The sequence below is a fragment of the Dermacentor andersoni genome, chromosome 4 (genome assembly GCF_023375885.2).
Source record: "Dermacentor andersoni chromosome 4, qqDerAnde1_hic_scaffold, whole genome shotgun sequence".
NCBI classification, from domain to species: domain Eukaryota; kingdom Metazoa; phylum Arthropoda; class Arachnida; order Ixodida; family Ixodidae; genus Dermacentor; species Dermacentor andersoni.
Window position 1 is genome coordinate 32280835 of NC_092817.1, and position 15592 is coordinate 32296426.

Here is a 15592-nt window from a genome sequence, read left to right on the forward strand (position 1 = left end):
TGTGAGCTGGAATCATTTATCGAGGATTTTAGTCTTTTGCACTGTTAGCTTGTTGGCAACATCACTCATTCGGCCGTCATCACAATTCTTTTTCATAATGCCACCAAACAAATAGCAGGTCACTATACCCTCACGCTTTGTCCACTTCAGACTTCAGGGTTTTGTTCAGTAATGAAGATATCTTGATATTCTAAAGCAACAATGGCAATAATGCGAATATACTGGCTATTTCATCCTTTCAGTTGTTAGCCCGAAGGTCAATGTCAAAAAGCCATGGTAGAGATTCCTATGGCTTCTTCACATTTACAGAATTATGCAGAAATGATTAAATTTTATGTTCTCAATTGCACATCTATAACTATATGCTGGAATCATTACTGCTGCCTCACATTCCCGACACGCTCAGAACACAGCACTGGTCCATGTAGTCAGGAATTTCTGACGGCTCAGTTGCTGAATGTAATTAACATAAAGGCTTCAATCCTGGTCTAAAGCATGAAGTCCCTTTTGCTCACACCATGATGTCTACAGATAGGTGAGATTACACAGCCATGTTTAAGACGGATCCTGTAAGAGCTTGCCTTAAAACTGACTGTTATCATGTACCCAGCAATAACGGCCAGCTTTAGGACACGCTGTTATGGTATTCCACCAAAGTACATACCAATAAACACTACCTGAATTCATAATAAGGGTGTGCAAAGCGTTAAACTTTCTAATCGAATTGAATATGAAAATTCAAGGTAAACAAGCCCCGAATATTGGATCGAATATAGAATATTTTCTCATTTATGAAGAGATATCAAATATGAAGCTTGCGCAGAGTTCATTTGGTAAAAAAAAAATCAAGCCTATATACATTGACACATGCATGTAATACTGTTCACAATTGGACGCTTAAATAACAGAGGAGCTTGCAAATGACAAATAACTGCTTTCAATCATCTAGGGCACCACGGCAATGACAGCAATGAATCACGGGAACAACTTATTGCAAGATGCACATACAGTGTTGTATATGCTGAAGCAGAAAAGTATGATATTACATCACCACACAGTTTTTAAAGGGTCCCTGAAACGGTTTGGACAAATCTTGTAGACGGGTAGGGTACAGCTACTGTAAAACATTCATGCCACAATTTAAGTGAAGCATCTGATATTAAGAAAGCTACGGATGATGACAAGTTACCCTCCTCCCTAGCCATGCTTTTTCGCCACTTGTTCACCGAATGAGCAGGGCTAAGCTCCGCCTTCACTGGCGGAGCTTACATGGCATGACCTCACATGATGTGAGGTCATGTCTGTGTGAGGTCATGTCGTCTACTTCTGGTGTCTTGGAGCTAGCATGCGAAGCCTCTCCAACATCTCCGCTAGCGGCCTGGCCATCGATCCCCAGCAAGAGCTATCCAAGCAGCGTGCGCTGCCAGCATTCTACTGCATTGCCGAGAGTGTCCCGTATTTCAGTAATCACAAGCAAACAGGGCGTTTAGACGTATGGGTGGAGGCGTAAACTAATGCTCCTCCATACTATCACTGTTTTGATGAAGGGGCTTCAGCATAAACGCGAGCAGCCCGAGTGGCCTACACGGTGCAGCCACCTGGTGGCGCAGGGCTTAACAAGCCTAACACAGAGCTAATATGGTCACATATAGTGAAAAGTAACTGGCAGCATTTATTAAGAGCAGCTGGCTCCTGAAAAACACATCGGTGGGACCCGGCTACCGAGTGGTGTGGGTAGCGCGCATGCTTCTTTCTTGTGCTCGCCTGCCTCTTCTCGTGCGCTGTGCCCACTACTGCAGGTGGCAATATTGCTCTAATAATAATCGTCATCACCATCATCAGCCTACTTGTAAGTCCACTGCAGGATGAAGGCCTCTCCCTGCCATCTCCAATTACCCCTGTCCTGCACTAGCCAATTCCAACTTGCGCATGCAAATTTCCTAATTTCCTCACCCCACCTAGTTTTCTGCTGTCCTCGACTGCGCTTCACTTCCCTTGGAACCCAGTATAACTCTAATGGTCCACCGGTTCTCTACCCTATGCATTAAATGGCCTGCCCAGTTCTATTTTTCTCTCTTAATGTCAGCTATCCCCATTTGCTCTCTGATCCACACCACACTCCTCCTGTCACTTAGCATTATGCCTAACATTTTTCGTTCCATCACTCTTTGCACGGTCCTTAACTTGTTCTTGAGCTTCTATATCGACCTCCAAGTTTCTGCCCCGTATGTTAACACTAATAGAATTAGAATGCGATGATTGTACACTTTTCTTTTCAAAGACAGTGGTAAACTCCCAGTCAGTCAGGATCAGGACCTCTAATGCTTGCCATATACCTTCCAACCCATTTTTATTCTTCTGTAAGTTTTCTTCTTATGATCAGGGTCCTCTGTCAGTAATTGACCTAGATAAACATACTCCTGTACAGACTCTAGAGGCTGACTGGCAATCCTGAATTCCTGTTCCCTTGCCAGGCTATTGAACATTATCTTTTGTCTTTTTGATATAAATTTTCAGTCCCACTCTTACACTTTGTCGGTTAAGATTCTCAATCGATCAATATTGCTGTAACCAAGTGTAAAAGATTTTAAACATTTAAAAAGACGTGTTCATTATTGCACTCCTGCTGAAAATTTGCACCAGCAGCAAAGTAGAATACACTTGGTTACTGCTATATTAGCTCTACATTTGTCTGGTTGAGCTCTGTGCCGTCAGGTGGCTGCACCGTGCAGGCCATTCACGTTTGCGCCTCCACTCATCTGGTAAAACTCCCAGTAGCCAAGTCCGCTTGCACATGCGTTGATCTGTGAAGGGATGTACAAATAAACCCCTATGCTCTTAACTGTGCTTGGTGGTTCCACAGTTCCTAGTGACCAGGACGTGATCAGTAACTGTGGAACCACCAAGCACAGTTAAGAGCACAGGGGTTTACTCATATGTCCCTTCAGTTGACCTACTCTATCATTTTCTAACTCCTCTTTCTCCTCTCTTAATCCGCACCCCACTACTGGCTCATGTCTAAAACCAGCGACGTGCCAGAAGAAGAAAAGTTTGCCATGCCTGAATAGCGGTCACTCTAAAACTATTGTGGTAGTAATCCTCTGGCATGAGTGACTGCCGCAAGCGCACAGATGCTGGCACCGATTGGATACCGTATGCTGCAGCCACTCTGCTCGCATGTTGCCTTACATGGAGCACCTAAATGCGTTACTTAATGATCAGAAGGACCTACCCTAACGACTCAGTACATTTGTACAAAATCATCAAAACCGTTTCAAGGGATGCAAACATAGTAAGACTAGCCAAATAATAAATCTGTACAAATTCATACATAGGCTGTCTAAAAGCAAGCCAGTCTTATTGAATGACTGGAAATTACCAAGCAAAAGATATCTACCCAGTGCACTCACTGAAGAAATAATTCCCCTGCACAACAACCACATCTATCCTTCAGTGAATCACTCGAAACAATCTTAACATCCATTGTTCTGCGATTCTCGGGACTCCAATAAGTATTTATATCCTTTATAAAGTTCAAAAGAAATTAATATTTGAACTTCATATGGTGAATTCTTTGATCGAATACAAATCGAACAGAATGGACTATTTGATTTGTATTTTAAACTTAGATTATTTGCACACCCCTAATTCATACACAACAAAGGCCATATATCATGCGTGTAATGAGTTTTGCCATATGGCAAGTCTTTGTGAAAAGAAAGAAAAATTGACCAACATTAACTGTACTTATTTCATGCCATTGAATAAAGTTTTCATACTCCGCTTAAAACAGTACAAGACATTTTGGCTTTCATGTCTATTTTGGTTCCTCTTCACCTCTTTTATTAACTATTCAAAAGCTCAATAAAGCTTCACCTACCTTCTGCCTCTTAACTCAAAAGGTTAAAGCAAAATTTATAACAGCTCTAAATGGAAAAACAAGACAGGTTACGCAAACTAAATGCTGCTACACAGTCAGAATAAAACAGCTTGCACGCTGAAGTACATCTGCCACAGTTGTAAAGTGTCTCTTTAGAAACAGTGGAAACTTCATGGCATTAGCCATGGAAAATGTACAAAATATGTACTTAAAATTGCTTTGACAGTCTTTATAAAGAGGCATTCATCAATATTTGGCAAACTTTGTGCCTAGCTATTACTTTGATGGACCAAGATCAGCATGAAGCATGAAACAATGACTGAGCTTTCTGGACAAATTTGTTTTATTGAAAACTTTGCCCTCAGTAGATGTGTATGTGCATGTTTACTGTGTATCACAACAATGTTCAACATGGCTGTAATTTGTTATGACAACTATTCTGTGATTGGTATGTGCAGACAACAAAAAAGAAAGCCTTCGGGACTTCTGCAATACTAAGGCGAAAGATGATGATGAACAGGAAGGCCGCACCTCCACAACACAAGCATCGTATTTTGCTTGTTGGCTTTTGTCACAAGTGACCCGCTCATCATCACTGGTATCGGAGTCACCCGTGGATTTTCCGTTCTGCTTCAATGCTGTTTGATCCTATGGGCATTTGTAATGAATAAACAGGTATGAAAATACAAACACAGGCCATAAAGCATAAGTAAAGAAAAAGCATCACTTGCACCACAGCTGCCAACAAGCCTGAATATTTCATAAATTTTATTAATTTTGGCTCGCTTTAAAATTTTACAAGAGTTGCGTCAACCTTTACGAAAAGTAAATTTGGTTTAAGAAAGCTTCACTCATCAGTCTCCGAACTTTCTGTTAGGAGTCTTCTGAAGGTAAAAGGATTAAAAAGCTAGTACCTTCCTTCAACAAATGCTGTACACAGAAGTTGCTGAAGCAGGCAAAATCAGCAAAAACAATGTCACTGAAAAACTAACTTAAACATAACATGTTGCTTGTAAAAGTTCTGTTCCAAGTTTGCTGCCACCTGTGTGTTGCATCTGAAGGTAAATAATGGTTAATAAAATGTCTAAATATTCTATAAAACAGTTCTGCAGTGGAAAAGTTTAAAAAAAGTGCATGCTGCTCATTTTGTCCCCGAATGATATCAGGAAAATTAGATACCATACTAAATCTGGAACTTTAATAATTAAAAAATCGGTTGGCAGCATGGTGGCACAGTGGTGGCTTTGTTTTTGCCTTGTCTTAGTTACGAGTATGGTGTTCTAGAAGGGGGTAGTGGGCTCAGGAGCCGGAGCGCCCTATGCATTGCAGCGAGGCGGCGAGTGCGAACGGGACGCGGATTTCGGTGGCGGCGCTGTAGTCACATGGGCTGGCTCCCTCCGCTGCTTCGCCATAGAATAAAGAGCTTCGCGCACTTGTTCGTGCGGGCTTGATTCACGACGTTGACTGTTTTTTGGTGTTTCAACCTACCGTTTGAGTCTGTTTTGCGCGCAGTCGGCCGAACACGTTAGAAGCAGGAAGGTCGAAACGTCAACGGCAACGACACTGCTTCGCTCCCGGCTGTGAAACAGGATATAAGTGGAAAAAAGGAAAGCAGCTGTCGTTGTTCACCGCGCCGAAAGATGAATAAACACGGCGAATTTGGGAACGCAACGTGCCCCGCCAAGACAAGAAACTCAACGAAACATGTGTGGTTTGTACGCGAAACATGCTAAAAGAGTAGGTGGATTTTTAAGCGATTCAACTGCAGATGGCCTAAGGGTGACGATATCCAGCACATTATTACTGCTGGATTATCTTGTCAGCCAGGGATTTAGGTATGTTTTGACATCCAGGTTAAGCCAGGATTCGCTGGAAAACTTTTTCGGTATGTCAGGCAATCATGTGGGTTTAATGACGACCCATCACCAATGCAGTTTCTAATTGTCGTTAATTGCCTATCCTTTTATAACCTTGCAAAAATAGTACGCTCAGGCAATGCTGACCTTAATGGAGATAGTGGAGTAATGAGTTCTCTCCTGAGTGCGCAAGATGCTCCAGTTCAATGAGCCAGGGCTGTTGCAATCGACCATCTCATTGAGGAAGGAAACCTAGCTTCAGCCGAGCGCGTGCTTCGTAGTATTCCTGCATGCTGAGCACAGAGAGTTGGTGGAGCAGAAAAGCGACGACCGTCTAATACATTACATGGCAGGGTATGTTGCTCGAAAGTTTCTGAAGTGTTATGACTGCATGCCTTGCAAGGCCTTTCTTTTGGAAACCCCCAATACGGAAAGCAGAAACTCTGAGTTCACTGTGACATGCGACAAGGGAGGGTTGTTATATCCTTCGCTGGAGCTTTTCAGGGCAGTGAAGAAGTTGGAGGACATCTTCACTGTGTTCTTCAGCCGAGAGAAACTCTGCAGTGACAGCATAGTGGATGTAATGTTGCTAGTCAAGAAGAACTTCGGCTATGCCTTAGGCTGCAGCCAGCACTCAGATGCACTCACAACAGAGTTGACCAAGTTCTATGTGCTGAGCAGGCTGCACTTCTATGTAAAAGGGATCAACCAATCGTGACAGGAATGGCGTAAAAATAAATTGCACGCGAAGATCAGCCGTTCCTCATAGTGCCTCTCTCGTAGCAGCCATGCACTCTGGGAAAGGAGTAGCTGCCCATCTTTTGTACCAAAAAAGCAAAATAAAGAGAACTCGTGGTGGCTAAAAACAATTTGGCCACCACGAGTTCTCTTTATTTTGCTGTTACGAAATTTCGCTATCCCTGGTAACCACTACGACCGCATAATAGTGGCATCACCATAGGATTAACTCCCTAGCTTTCAGTGGATATATGCTTTCATAAACAAAATCGCACTTAAAGGAATAAAACCTCATCATATCTGGCCTCTGTTCCGAATGTGTTAGTACACGCGCTGCAATTGTTTGGCTCACTTGAACTTGTGAATGTGATTGGCTACTGGCCTGTATAAAAATTGTTAATGGCAAATGAATTAAGCAATTTACCCATTCACATATTTACCTCTTCTACGGTGTTCGCGAGCTTTTAGTTTAGAAATCAGTCGCATCGTCGTGCGGCCGTTAGTCTGCACTCGTTGGGTCGGCTTTATTTTCACGCAAGCTTGAAGAACGTCCGCCTTTCTACCTTTCTCTGCGCCTTGTCTTATTTCAGAGGAAGTTTTCAGAAAACATGTTACGGAGCTGCGCGCTTTCTTTTTTCGGCGCGACACCAAGCGCACACAGCTTTCTCTACATTGAAAATGCTCACGAGTTTTGCGTTCCGTACAGCCCATGATCTAGTGGCGCCATCTGGCGGCGACGACGTGAGATGCCACACCCGCGGGCTCTCCCTGACCCCACTACCCCCTTCTAGTTCACTATAGTTACGAGCCATGTCAATGGCAATCTGACTTGCTCATCGAAACCGAAACTGACCATACATTTTCAAATTGATATTTGTTTGTTCCATTTACTTGAAATTTCCAAGAAATGAAATTCCATTCGAAGCGAATAGCGAATAGCATAACATTTGATTAAATCTACGAAAACTTCAAATACTGTATAGACTCATGTGAGGGCCACAGCTATCTTTTCTTTTTTTTTCACAATTTTCACGAGGTGCAGCCCTCGCAGGGGACCGAACCTATTGGTCAAAATGGTGCCGGCTTAGCTGGCGACTTGTGCATACCTCAGATCCACGGATGTATTACTGCATCAGAGGTCAACACTCAGATCTCACCCTAGCAGTGGCATGCGGAAGTATGCAAGCATGCAAAAATTCTCCAATGCGTCCGCGCAGCATCAGGGCACTGAACACGATTGCGTCTCCATTTGAAATCCTTTTTCTTTTTAAAATTTTGGGCTGCCAAGTCGGGGGTGTGGCCCTTACATATAAGTCTATGCAGTATTCCTCCAACCCTAACCCATACACAACCTCCATAACAGCAAAACACAATATGTGAGGAAATAATGCGTATGCACTGCTTTACTAGAGTAAAACAATTTCTAAGCCTCGGTTGTTGTGGACGACTTTAGCACAAATATCAACTTCAACAGTAAAAGAAAGAAAACAAGGATTGACTAAGCTTAGCTATCGCCAACATTTCATTTTGCCATAAGAAACCTCAGCTTCTTCCAAGAAGTGGTTCATGACACGGGACACTGATGGCAGTACATGCTATACTCATCATTTTATTCCTATAAACTTATTCTCTCAAGAGGCTATGAGTACCAAAACACTCATGGCATAGCAGTTGGTGTCTGCACTCTCACTGCATTTGGCTCAACAAACTGCTGAATCATTGTGTCTGACAGTTTGAAACATTACAAAAGATTTTGTGTTCTGAAGTAGCTGTCCAATGCAGACAGCTGTAAGCAATCACTTGCACAGGTTTCAGTTGAGCAAGTAGGCCAGATTTTAAAAAAAATGGCATACCTGACGACGACTACGTAGGTTTGGAATGGGTAAAGAAGGCAGTGGTATCGCTGTGAGGCATGCACCAGTTCCAGTCTGAAAAATGGGTACTGAGTTTATCATAGTAGCATACCAAAAAGAGAGTAAAAGAAGGCAATGACATGCATGCCTGAAAATACAAGAACATGCAAATATCATGTGAAACTTGTAAAGGCACCCCATACACAATGAAGAATAAATACAATGAAACAACTAGAAACAAAAATGCTGGGTCTTCTTACTGTTTAGAAACCTCAGCATCCATTCTGCTGCTGTTAATACTCCAGTTGACTGCCTTCTGTGTCTTAATTACACCACAGTACATAATTAAGTACTGAAAGGTGGTTCACAAGAAATAGACCAAATTTTAGTGCACAAAGAGAGCTGTCCACTGCTACATTTTTAATGTCCTGCCTACACAGGAGCTATAAGCAAGTGTATTTCAAATTCTTTTACGTAAAATATACATCGCTCACTGGCTGCAAGATACCAGAATAAAACTAGTGTTAGCATGCAACATCAAAAGAAAGCATATCAGTGAGCCCACGGTTACCATACCACTAAGCTCCTCCACTGACACTGTGCACATTGATATGTGATGGCAACCACAACACAACTTATTTTCTCATACAACACATTATGACGCGACAGCATTAAGATGAAAGCTTCCCATCTTATAAGCTGGATAAGAACAGGATATGCACAACATAATGTGTAAATATGATGTACACAAGGTAAGTCACAATACTCACAGCTATTCCAGCAATAAGGCGTTCTCCAATGGCAACTTGCACTTTCAAGCCAAAAATGGCATTCAGGTTCTTGAGCTGTCAGGGAGCAGATAACAATTTGAATTATCATTAAGTTACTAAGTGATCATTAGGTTATTAAGCGCAACTAACACATCAAAGCTGCAATTACAACAGGTCTTAACATGCTCCTCAATAATATGCAGCTTCATTGCACTATTGCACAACAGAATGAATGTGCAACAGTTAAGAGCTTGTTAAAACAGTGTGCCTTGCCACAACACTCCCTTCTGATGCCCTTGGTAGCCTTCTGCTTACCTCTTGACTCCCTTCATTTACAACAACTTTCCAATTACTTTCCTAGTAGGGCCTCTGCACCTTCAACAGCCTTCCTAGTAACCTCTACAGTGCCTGACACATTTGCTCTAGCTGCAAAATGTCCCATATGCCCCATGTTACAACACTACCCTTCGACAGTATGCTTCAACTATTATCAGCATTCAAGGCCAACTTCAACGAAATATTGGACCATGTAAAAAGCATTCAGATAGTGTAGACACAGAACAGCCTCCGCGCAAAATACGCAGCACAGTCGCAGTGTAAGCTGCAGGAGCTGCCTCCTCGTAGTTCATTGTAAATGCAGCCGCGCGAGTAGCTCTACAATTTGCTTCTTCAGCAGCAATCTGCACTTAACGAGGAGGCACTATTACGTGCATCGAAGAGTCATGGCAGTCTGCACAGTGCTATCGAGGCTATGAAAGCACCTGTGCTAGCCGGGCCGTGCAGTCAGTGTGTGGAGTTGACAGGGCGTGACACCTGGTGCTATAGTATGCAACTGCAACTTGTGCCTACAACTGCATAGCTGCACAGGTGACACCTCACACTATAGGAAGCCTCTAAAAGGCCCCTTTCAAATCCGCTTGCAAGCGCTCATGTGGCTGAGTTGTAAGATAATCGACTGACACGCTGGGTACTCGAGTTTGATTTTGGTTGGGACTCACAAATTTTCTTTTCTTACAATAGACGATAGCTGCTATGGACACTGGCAGATATCGCCACCAGAAACGGCTATCGGAGTGAGCCCATAAAAGCTTATGCTGTAAAATGGCACCATTACCACTTGCCAGAAGTGACACGTGATTCAAATTGTGCGACTCTTCCGTATGAACCCCGAGATTAAGCACTGCCTGCAGCTGCCCTAAGCACGCTGAAAAATCTTGGACATGATGTGCTGGGCCTTATGACACATCCACTAACCACCAGGTACATGCTTCATCTGCTTAGGCACTATTAAAATGTTGCTAATAAGAAAATTAGACAATTATTCCCCCTGCAGCTGGCCAAGATTGCTTCAGTAGTACATATACTACTCATTTGTTATCAATATAGCAAAAGTGAAATTTCGTTGCAGTTGGCCTTTCAGTGTGCCCCAACAAAAAGAACTACGTAATAAATCTCTTGACATGTAGAGGTACCCAGCATGGTGTTGGGATCGCCTTTGAAAAAATCACCAGATCTGCACAAGGAGTCTTATAATGACAAAGCCAGCTTTTGTGAACTTGTTTCTTTCCTTTCTTTCTTCCCTATTTTTTTTCTGTTGCAGTTGTTCTGTCGCATATTTGCACATGTTTAAGTGGGTAACAATTTTTACACACGTTTTCAAGTACCCCACACAAGCCTGCAAAAAAGGTTACAGCCACCTTTGCCCTCCATGCAAGGTACTGTATTGTTCTAGCAGCCTTCCTGTCTTCATTGCCCCACCAAACTACTCCTTCCAAGATTCTCGTTTTAGAAGTTCGATTGTTGTCCCTCCAAATGTACTGCCCCCACAAGAGTATGATACAAGCAGACTGAGCAACAAGTAGCATACCTTATTAATTCGATTATAAGGCGGACGCAATTATAAGGCAAGGCTGCTTTTCAGCTGAGGTACCTAAGATATTATGCACCCCAATACAAAATAATATAGAGTAGCAGACAGATTATTCAGACTCAGCACGGATTGCTCGAAACACCTAATTACTAGTACAGCCAAAACACAAAATTGCAACCATAAAATAGAGGGGTAGGGAGCTTCAACATACAAAGTGCACTGTATATGCAAATTTTGCCTTAAGGTGCAGCTTCACGGCAGCATGCACCGCGATGCCATGAAGCCATACTTAAAAGAAAAATTCGCATATAAGGTAGGAGGTGAGTTAGAGGCTAAGAATTCTAGGAAAGAACTTTGAATTATATTCAAATAAGTATGGTACTTTCAGGACTACAGTCCAGGGACTATACATGCCTAAACATTGAATATTTATGCTGCATAGACTATGTACAGGTGCACACTATAAGATACTTTTGGTTTCAAAGTCCCTCACTCTGGCAAAGCCTTTCAGGCTTTGGTGAAGCCCCAAAGCCTCCCAGCAAAGCATGGTATAGTGTCTAGGATCTCATTTTCCCTAGACGCTACGTATGCTTCTCAGATAGGTTTGGGAAAGTGCCCTGCAGATGTAACATTAATAATAATAAATACTTATGTTTTGTTTTAATTCTGTATTTTGTACTGTAGTGGCGTAACCATCGTCTGCACAGTGCACAAGAATACAAGGAATAACTCCAGGTCAAGCACAAGCACTAGCACCACGTTTGACCCGCTGCCTCAAGGTTCATTCATGGTTTCCTACAAAATTAATAGAGGGAACTCTGGTACAGCGATCACTAAGCTACTATGGAAATGACAGTACATGACTTTGTCTAATCTTCGTGCTTGTGGCATCAGACGTTCTTGTGCTTGTTTACTTTGCTTTATCTGCCTTGATTGGCCTAAATTTCGAAGTAATTTATACTTATGTAAATGCAGAAGGCAATAGGACTGTGAACATGCATAATCACTACTAGGTGCAGCAGTTCTGCCTGCCAAGATGGCCAAATCGTAATGCGCCAAGTGTCTCAATGCGCTGCATGGCTTGCCCGTAGGCCAATTTATACTTTTGTAAATGAAGAACACAATAAGACTCTGCGAACATGCATAATTGTTACTAATTGCAGTGGTTGTGCCTGTTGAGGTGACCAAATCGAAATGTGCTGCATGGCTTGTCCGTGGGAAATTCTTTAGGGTCCTTGCCACTTGTCAACGTACATGTATGTACATGGCATAATTGTTTCTCTATCGGGCTCCTCTGCTAGGTATCATCTGTTGGAATACAGCTGTCGGATAAATTTATTTATTTATTTATAACACAGTACATTGTTGAAAATGATTGGTTTGCAAAGTTAGAAAGCCATTTAAAGGCAGAAGGACGAAGTTTAGGCAAATTCATGTACTACTATCATTTCCACGAGGGCTGAAGTGCCATGCTTACAGCTCCCACAGACAATAGCACCAAGGTTCCCTCTAGCAATTATTGTAGGAAACTATTGTTTCATTGGCCGATCCTGGCCACATGCTTCCATCATAAGTGATGTATCTGTAACCACTTGCCACAAATAAAATTAGTGTTCCCTTCAATACAAAAACATCACAAAGGCCTGGTCTGCCAAAGCCAGCCTTAAAATGAATAGAGACAAGATTTCACTTGGCACTTAATGTGAGGGGTCCAGTAAAGCACAAATGGCTCAGCTAAAAAATGATGGGACACCGAGGAACACCACTCTCCATCCTGCTACAGAGGTTGGGGATGCAGTTAAACTTCAGACGGACACCGTCCAGCTTCAAGGCTCAGAATGCAGTTAATATCAGTTATGGCAATAGAAAAGCAAGTGTAGAAAAAGTTCAATGATATGAGTACCACGTTACTGAAAGGCAATGCTTACCTTAAGCTTAGTCTGTATTTGACGATGCAATTCAATCTCAAGGAATGGAAGGCTCTGCAAAGTAAAACAAGAACAGGAAGATTTAAATTTGTATCAACTGCCATCTTGTATATGTTTGAGGCCCAATTTTCACATGCATAAAATATTCTAAAATGTGCCTTCAGGCATTAGTTAGGGCATTAAGAGGCATACAAGCTTAACTTTCTTCTCTACAAATTGAAGAGAGCGTCCACATTCAAAGTCAGCCGCAATGTGGCCGGCTGCACATAAAAAAAAAAAGCCATAAACTGTCAGCCCGATTAGATGTCGCAGCATAGCTACCAGTTTCTTTAGTACACGAAGGCTGGCTCTGTCTATTTTAATTAACATGTTAAAATTGTCAAAGGAAGTGTAAACAAGAAGCAAACTGATGCAGAAGGTCTGCTGCGGAGCGAAAGATTGTAGCCTTCCAGTCAAAGATGCCAACAGGGACAGAAAGAACAGAACAACTGCTGTCACTGTCTGCATCTTTTATCGTTCTGCATCCCCTCAACACCAATATGCTAGCCTAGCTCATTACCCTTAACGCCACAGGCACACCATACGAAAGCAGGGAAGCCAGCCAATAATGGGGCAAGGGCAAAGGAAAGTAGGATATAATCCACAACATGACTGAATATTACATGATCAAAAATTCATGCTCCCTAAAGATTATGCTTAAGCATTTTGTAGCCCTGAACAAAAAAAAAATTTTTTTTTCAACTGTTTCATTGTGTTTTTTCCAGGTAGTCTGTACTGAACACACCATCCCATAAGACCTGACGTTTTTGTGCACACCTAGTGCCTCATTCTGTATTGTCTGCAGCACTTGTATATAATAGCCCAGGCATGAAAGTTCACAAACTCTGCATAAAATGCCAAATTCTTTATATCCAACCCACCCCCACAAATGTAACTTTCCTCAATTTGAAAATTTGTTCGAAGGCATTTCTAAACAACTTCTTTTTCTGTGTTTTAAATTTCACGCAATTTAGAAAGCTACAGACTGACAAGGAAGGTTGTGCCATGGATAAAAACACTAGTGCCACGGATCAAAATGCTGGTGCCCTTGGGAATGTGCACATGAATTTGTTAGAAAGAAATAATAGTATGTGTGAAGTTTTATTTGTTTTTTATAACATTCATGCACACCAAATCTGAAAAAAACATTTTATCATCAGGTACAAAATTTTACCATGGCAAATCTTCCACAATGAACAGCATGCTACATTTGGTTTTTTACACATCTCTTACAGAAAATATTGTTACGTGAAGGGCCGCCGGTTGTGCCGCTTCAACCTCACGACGAATGATGCGGGTCAAGTTGTCACATCGCGACGGCTGGTGGAAGAGGTCGTCACAGGATGACGTAGCAGCTGTGTTGGGAAGTCGCATGATGTACGTACTGGGATACCCGGCGGCTTTTAGCATGCTCAAGACGGCGGCACTCCTTGAGGATAGTATCGATGCTGGTGATGTTCGTAAACACCAGTAAACTGAAGGCGTCGTCAGCTATTCCTTTGAGGACGTGATTAACCTTATCGTCCTCAGACATGGTCAGGTCAGCCTTGGCACAAAGGGTCAAGACGTCGAGAATGTACGACACGTAGGACTCGGTCAACGTCTGTACACGTGTGGCAAGGGCTTTCTTGGCATTGACTTGGCGACCGAACGGATTGCCAAAAAGGTCGCGGAGCTTCTTTTTGAAGAGATCCCAGCTCAAGATCTCCTCTTCGCGAGTCTAGAACCATGCAAGTGGAGCTCCGTCGAGGTAGAAAAGAACGTTCGCAAGCATAATAGTCGGATCCCACCTGTGACTGGTGCTGACACGTTCGTATAAGCGGAGCCAGTCGTCAACATCAGGACTGCCGACTCCGTTGAAAACACCAGAATCCCGAGGGGGGGAAACGGCGACGTAGGTCGAAGCTGCAGGCAGAGACGGTTGTGTAGATGAAGTGCCGCCATCAGGAGCCGAAATTGCACTGTCGCCGTTGCGACCGCTGCGAAGCTCCATGACGGGTATGGGGAACGTCCACCTCCACCAAATTAATGTTACGTGTGGCTGAAGCCCAATGCTATATACAATTTATTTACAGAGAAGCTAACGGAAGGCCAAAATGGCGATGCTATATCAAGCGGGCCCACGTCGTCTTCTTCCTCCTCAGTGCAGCCACACTGTGGCGGCTGTTCCGTAGCAATATCACAATAAAAACTGAAAAGTCATAGTACTCATTTAGAGGTATAGACATAAGAAAAATATGCTTTAAAAATTTGTCCTGCATAAGATTTGATGCAATATAAAGTACAGAGCTGGCTGTGAAACAAAGAAAACAATGCATAGCAATAGCACCAGAAGCTTTGTGCAAATGTTTGCCACTGGAGACTTCAAGACTGAGCCACTCACATCACTAATCTCTCGGGCATTCTGCTCCCCTTTAAGGTCCTTCTTGTTCTTGCATACCCTATAAACAATGTCACAGAGACAAACTGAAGGTTAGGTTTCAAAGCAAACCTCAAAAAGCTTGACGGGAATGCTATGAATCAGAATACTATCACATAGCACAAAGAAAGTGACAACAAACATGCATTACATCTCTCTGCCATCTAACCCACCCCATAATGTAACTCAATCTCATCCCCAACCAAAATGAAAGGTAGATAAGCATGCAAATAACCACA

General features: G+C 42.6%; 1 protein-coding gene across 1 annotated transcript in view; it reads right to left on the reverse strand.

Moving 5' to 3' along the window:
* The window catches only part of LOC126536868 (C2 domain-containing protein 5), a 68726-nt gene that overhangs the window by 15661 nt on the left and 37473 nt on the right, over positions 1–15592 (reverse strand). Inside the window, exons 18-22 of the mRNA XM_050183893.3 lie at positions 15318–15375; positions 12896–12949; positions 9098–9172; positions 8328–8402; positions 4412–4528 (exon numbers count right to left, since the gene is read on the reverse strand). Of these exons, the coding sequence (XP_050039850.1) occupies positions 4412–4528; positions 8328–8402; positions 9098–9172; positions 12896–12949; positions 15318–15375 (379 nt within the window). The remainder of the gene's footprint in view (positions 1–4411; positions 4529–8327; positions 8403–9097; positions 9173–12895; positions 12950–15317; positions 15376–15592) is intronic.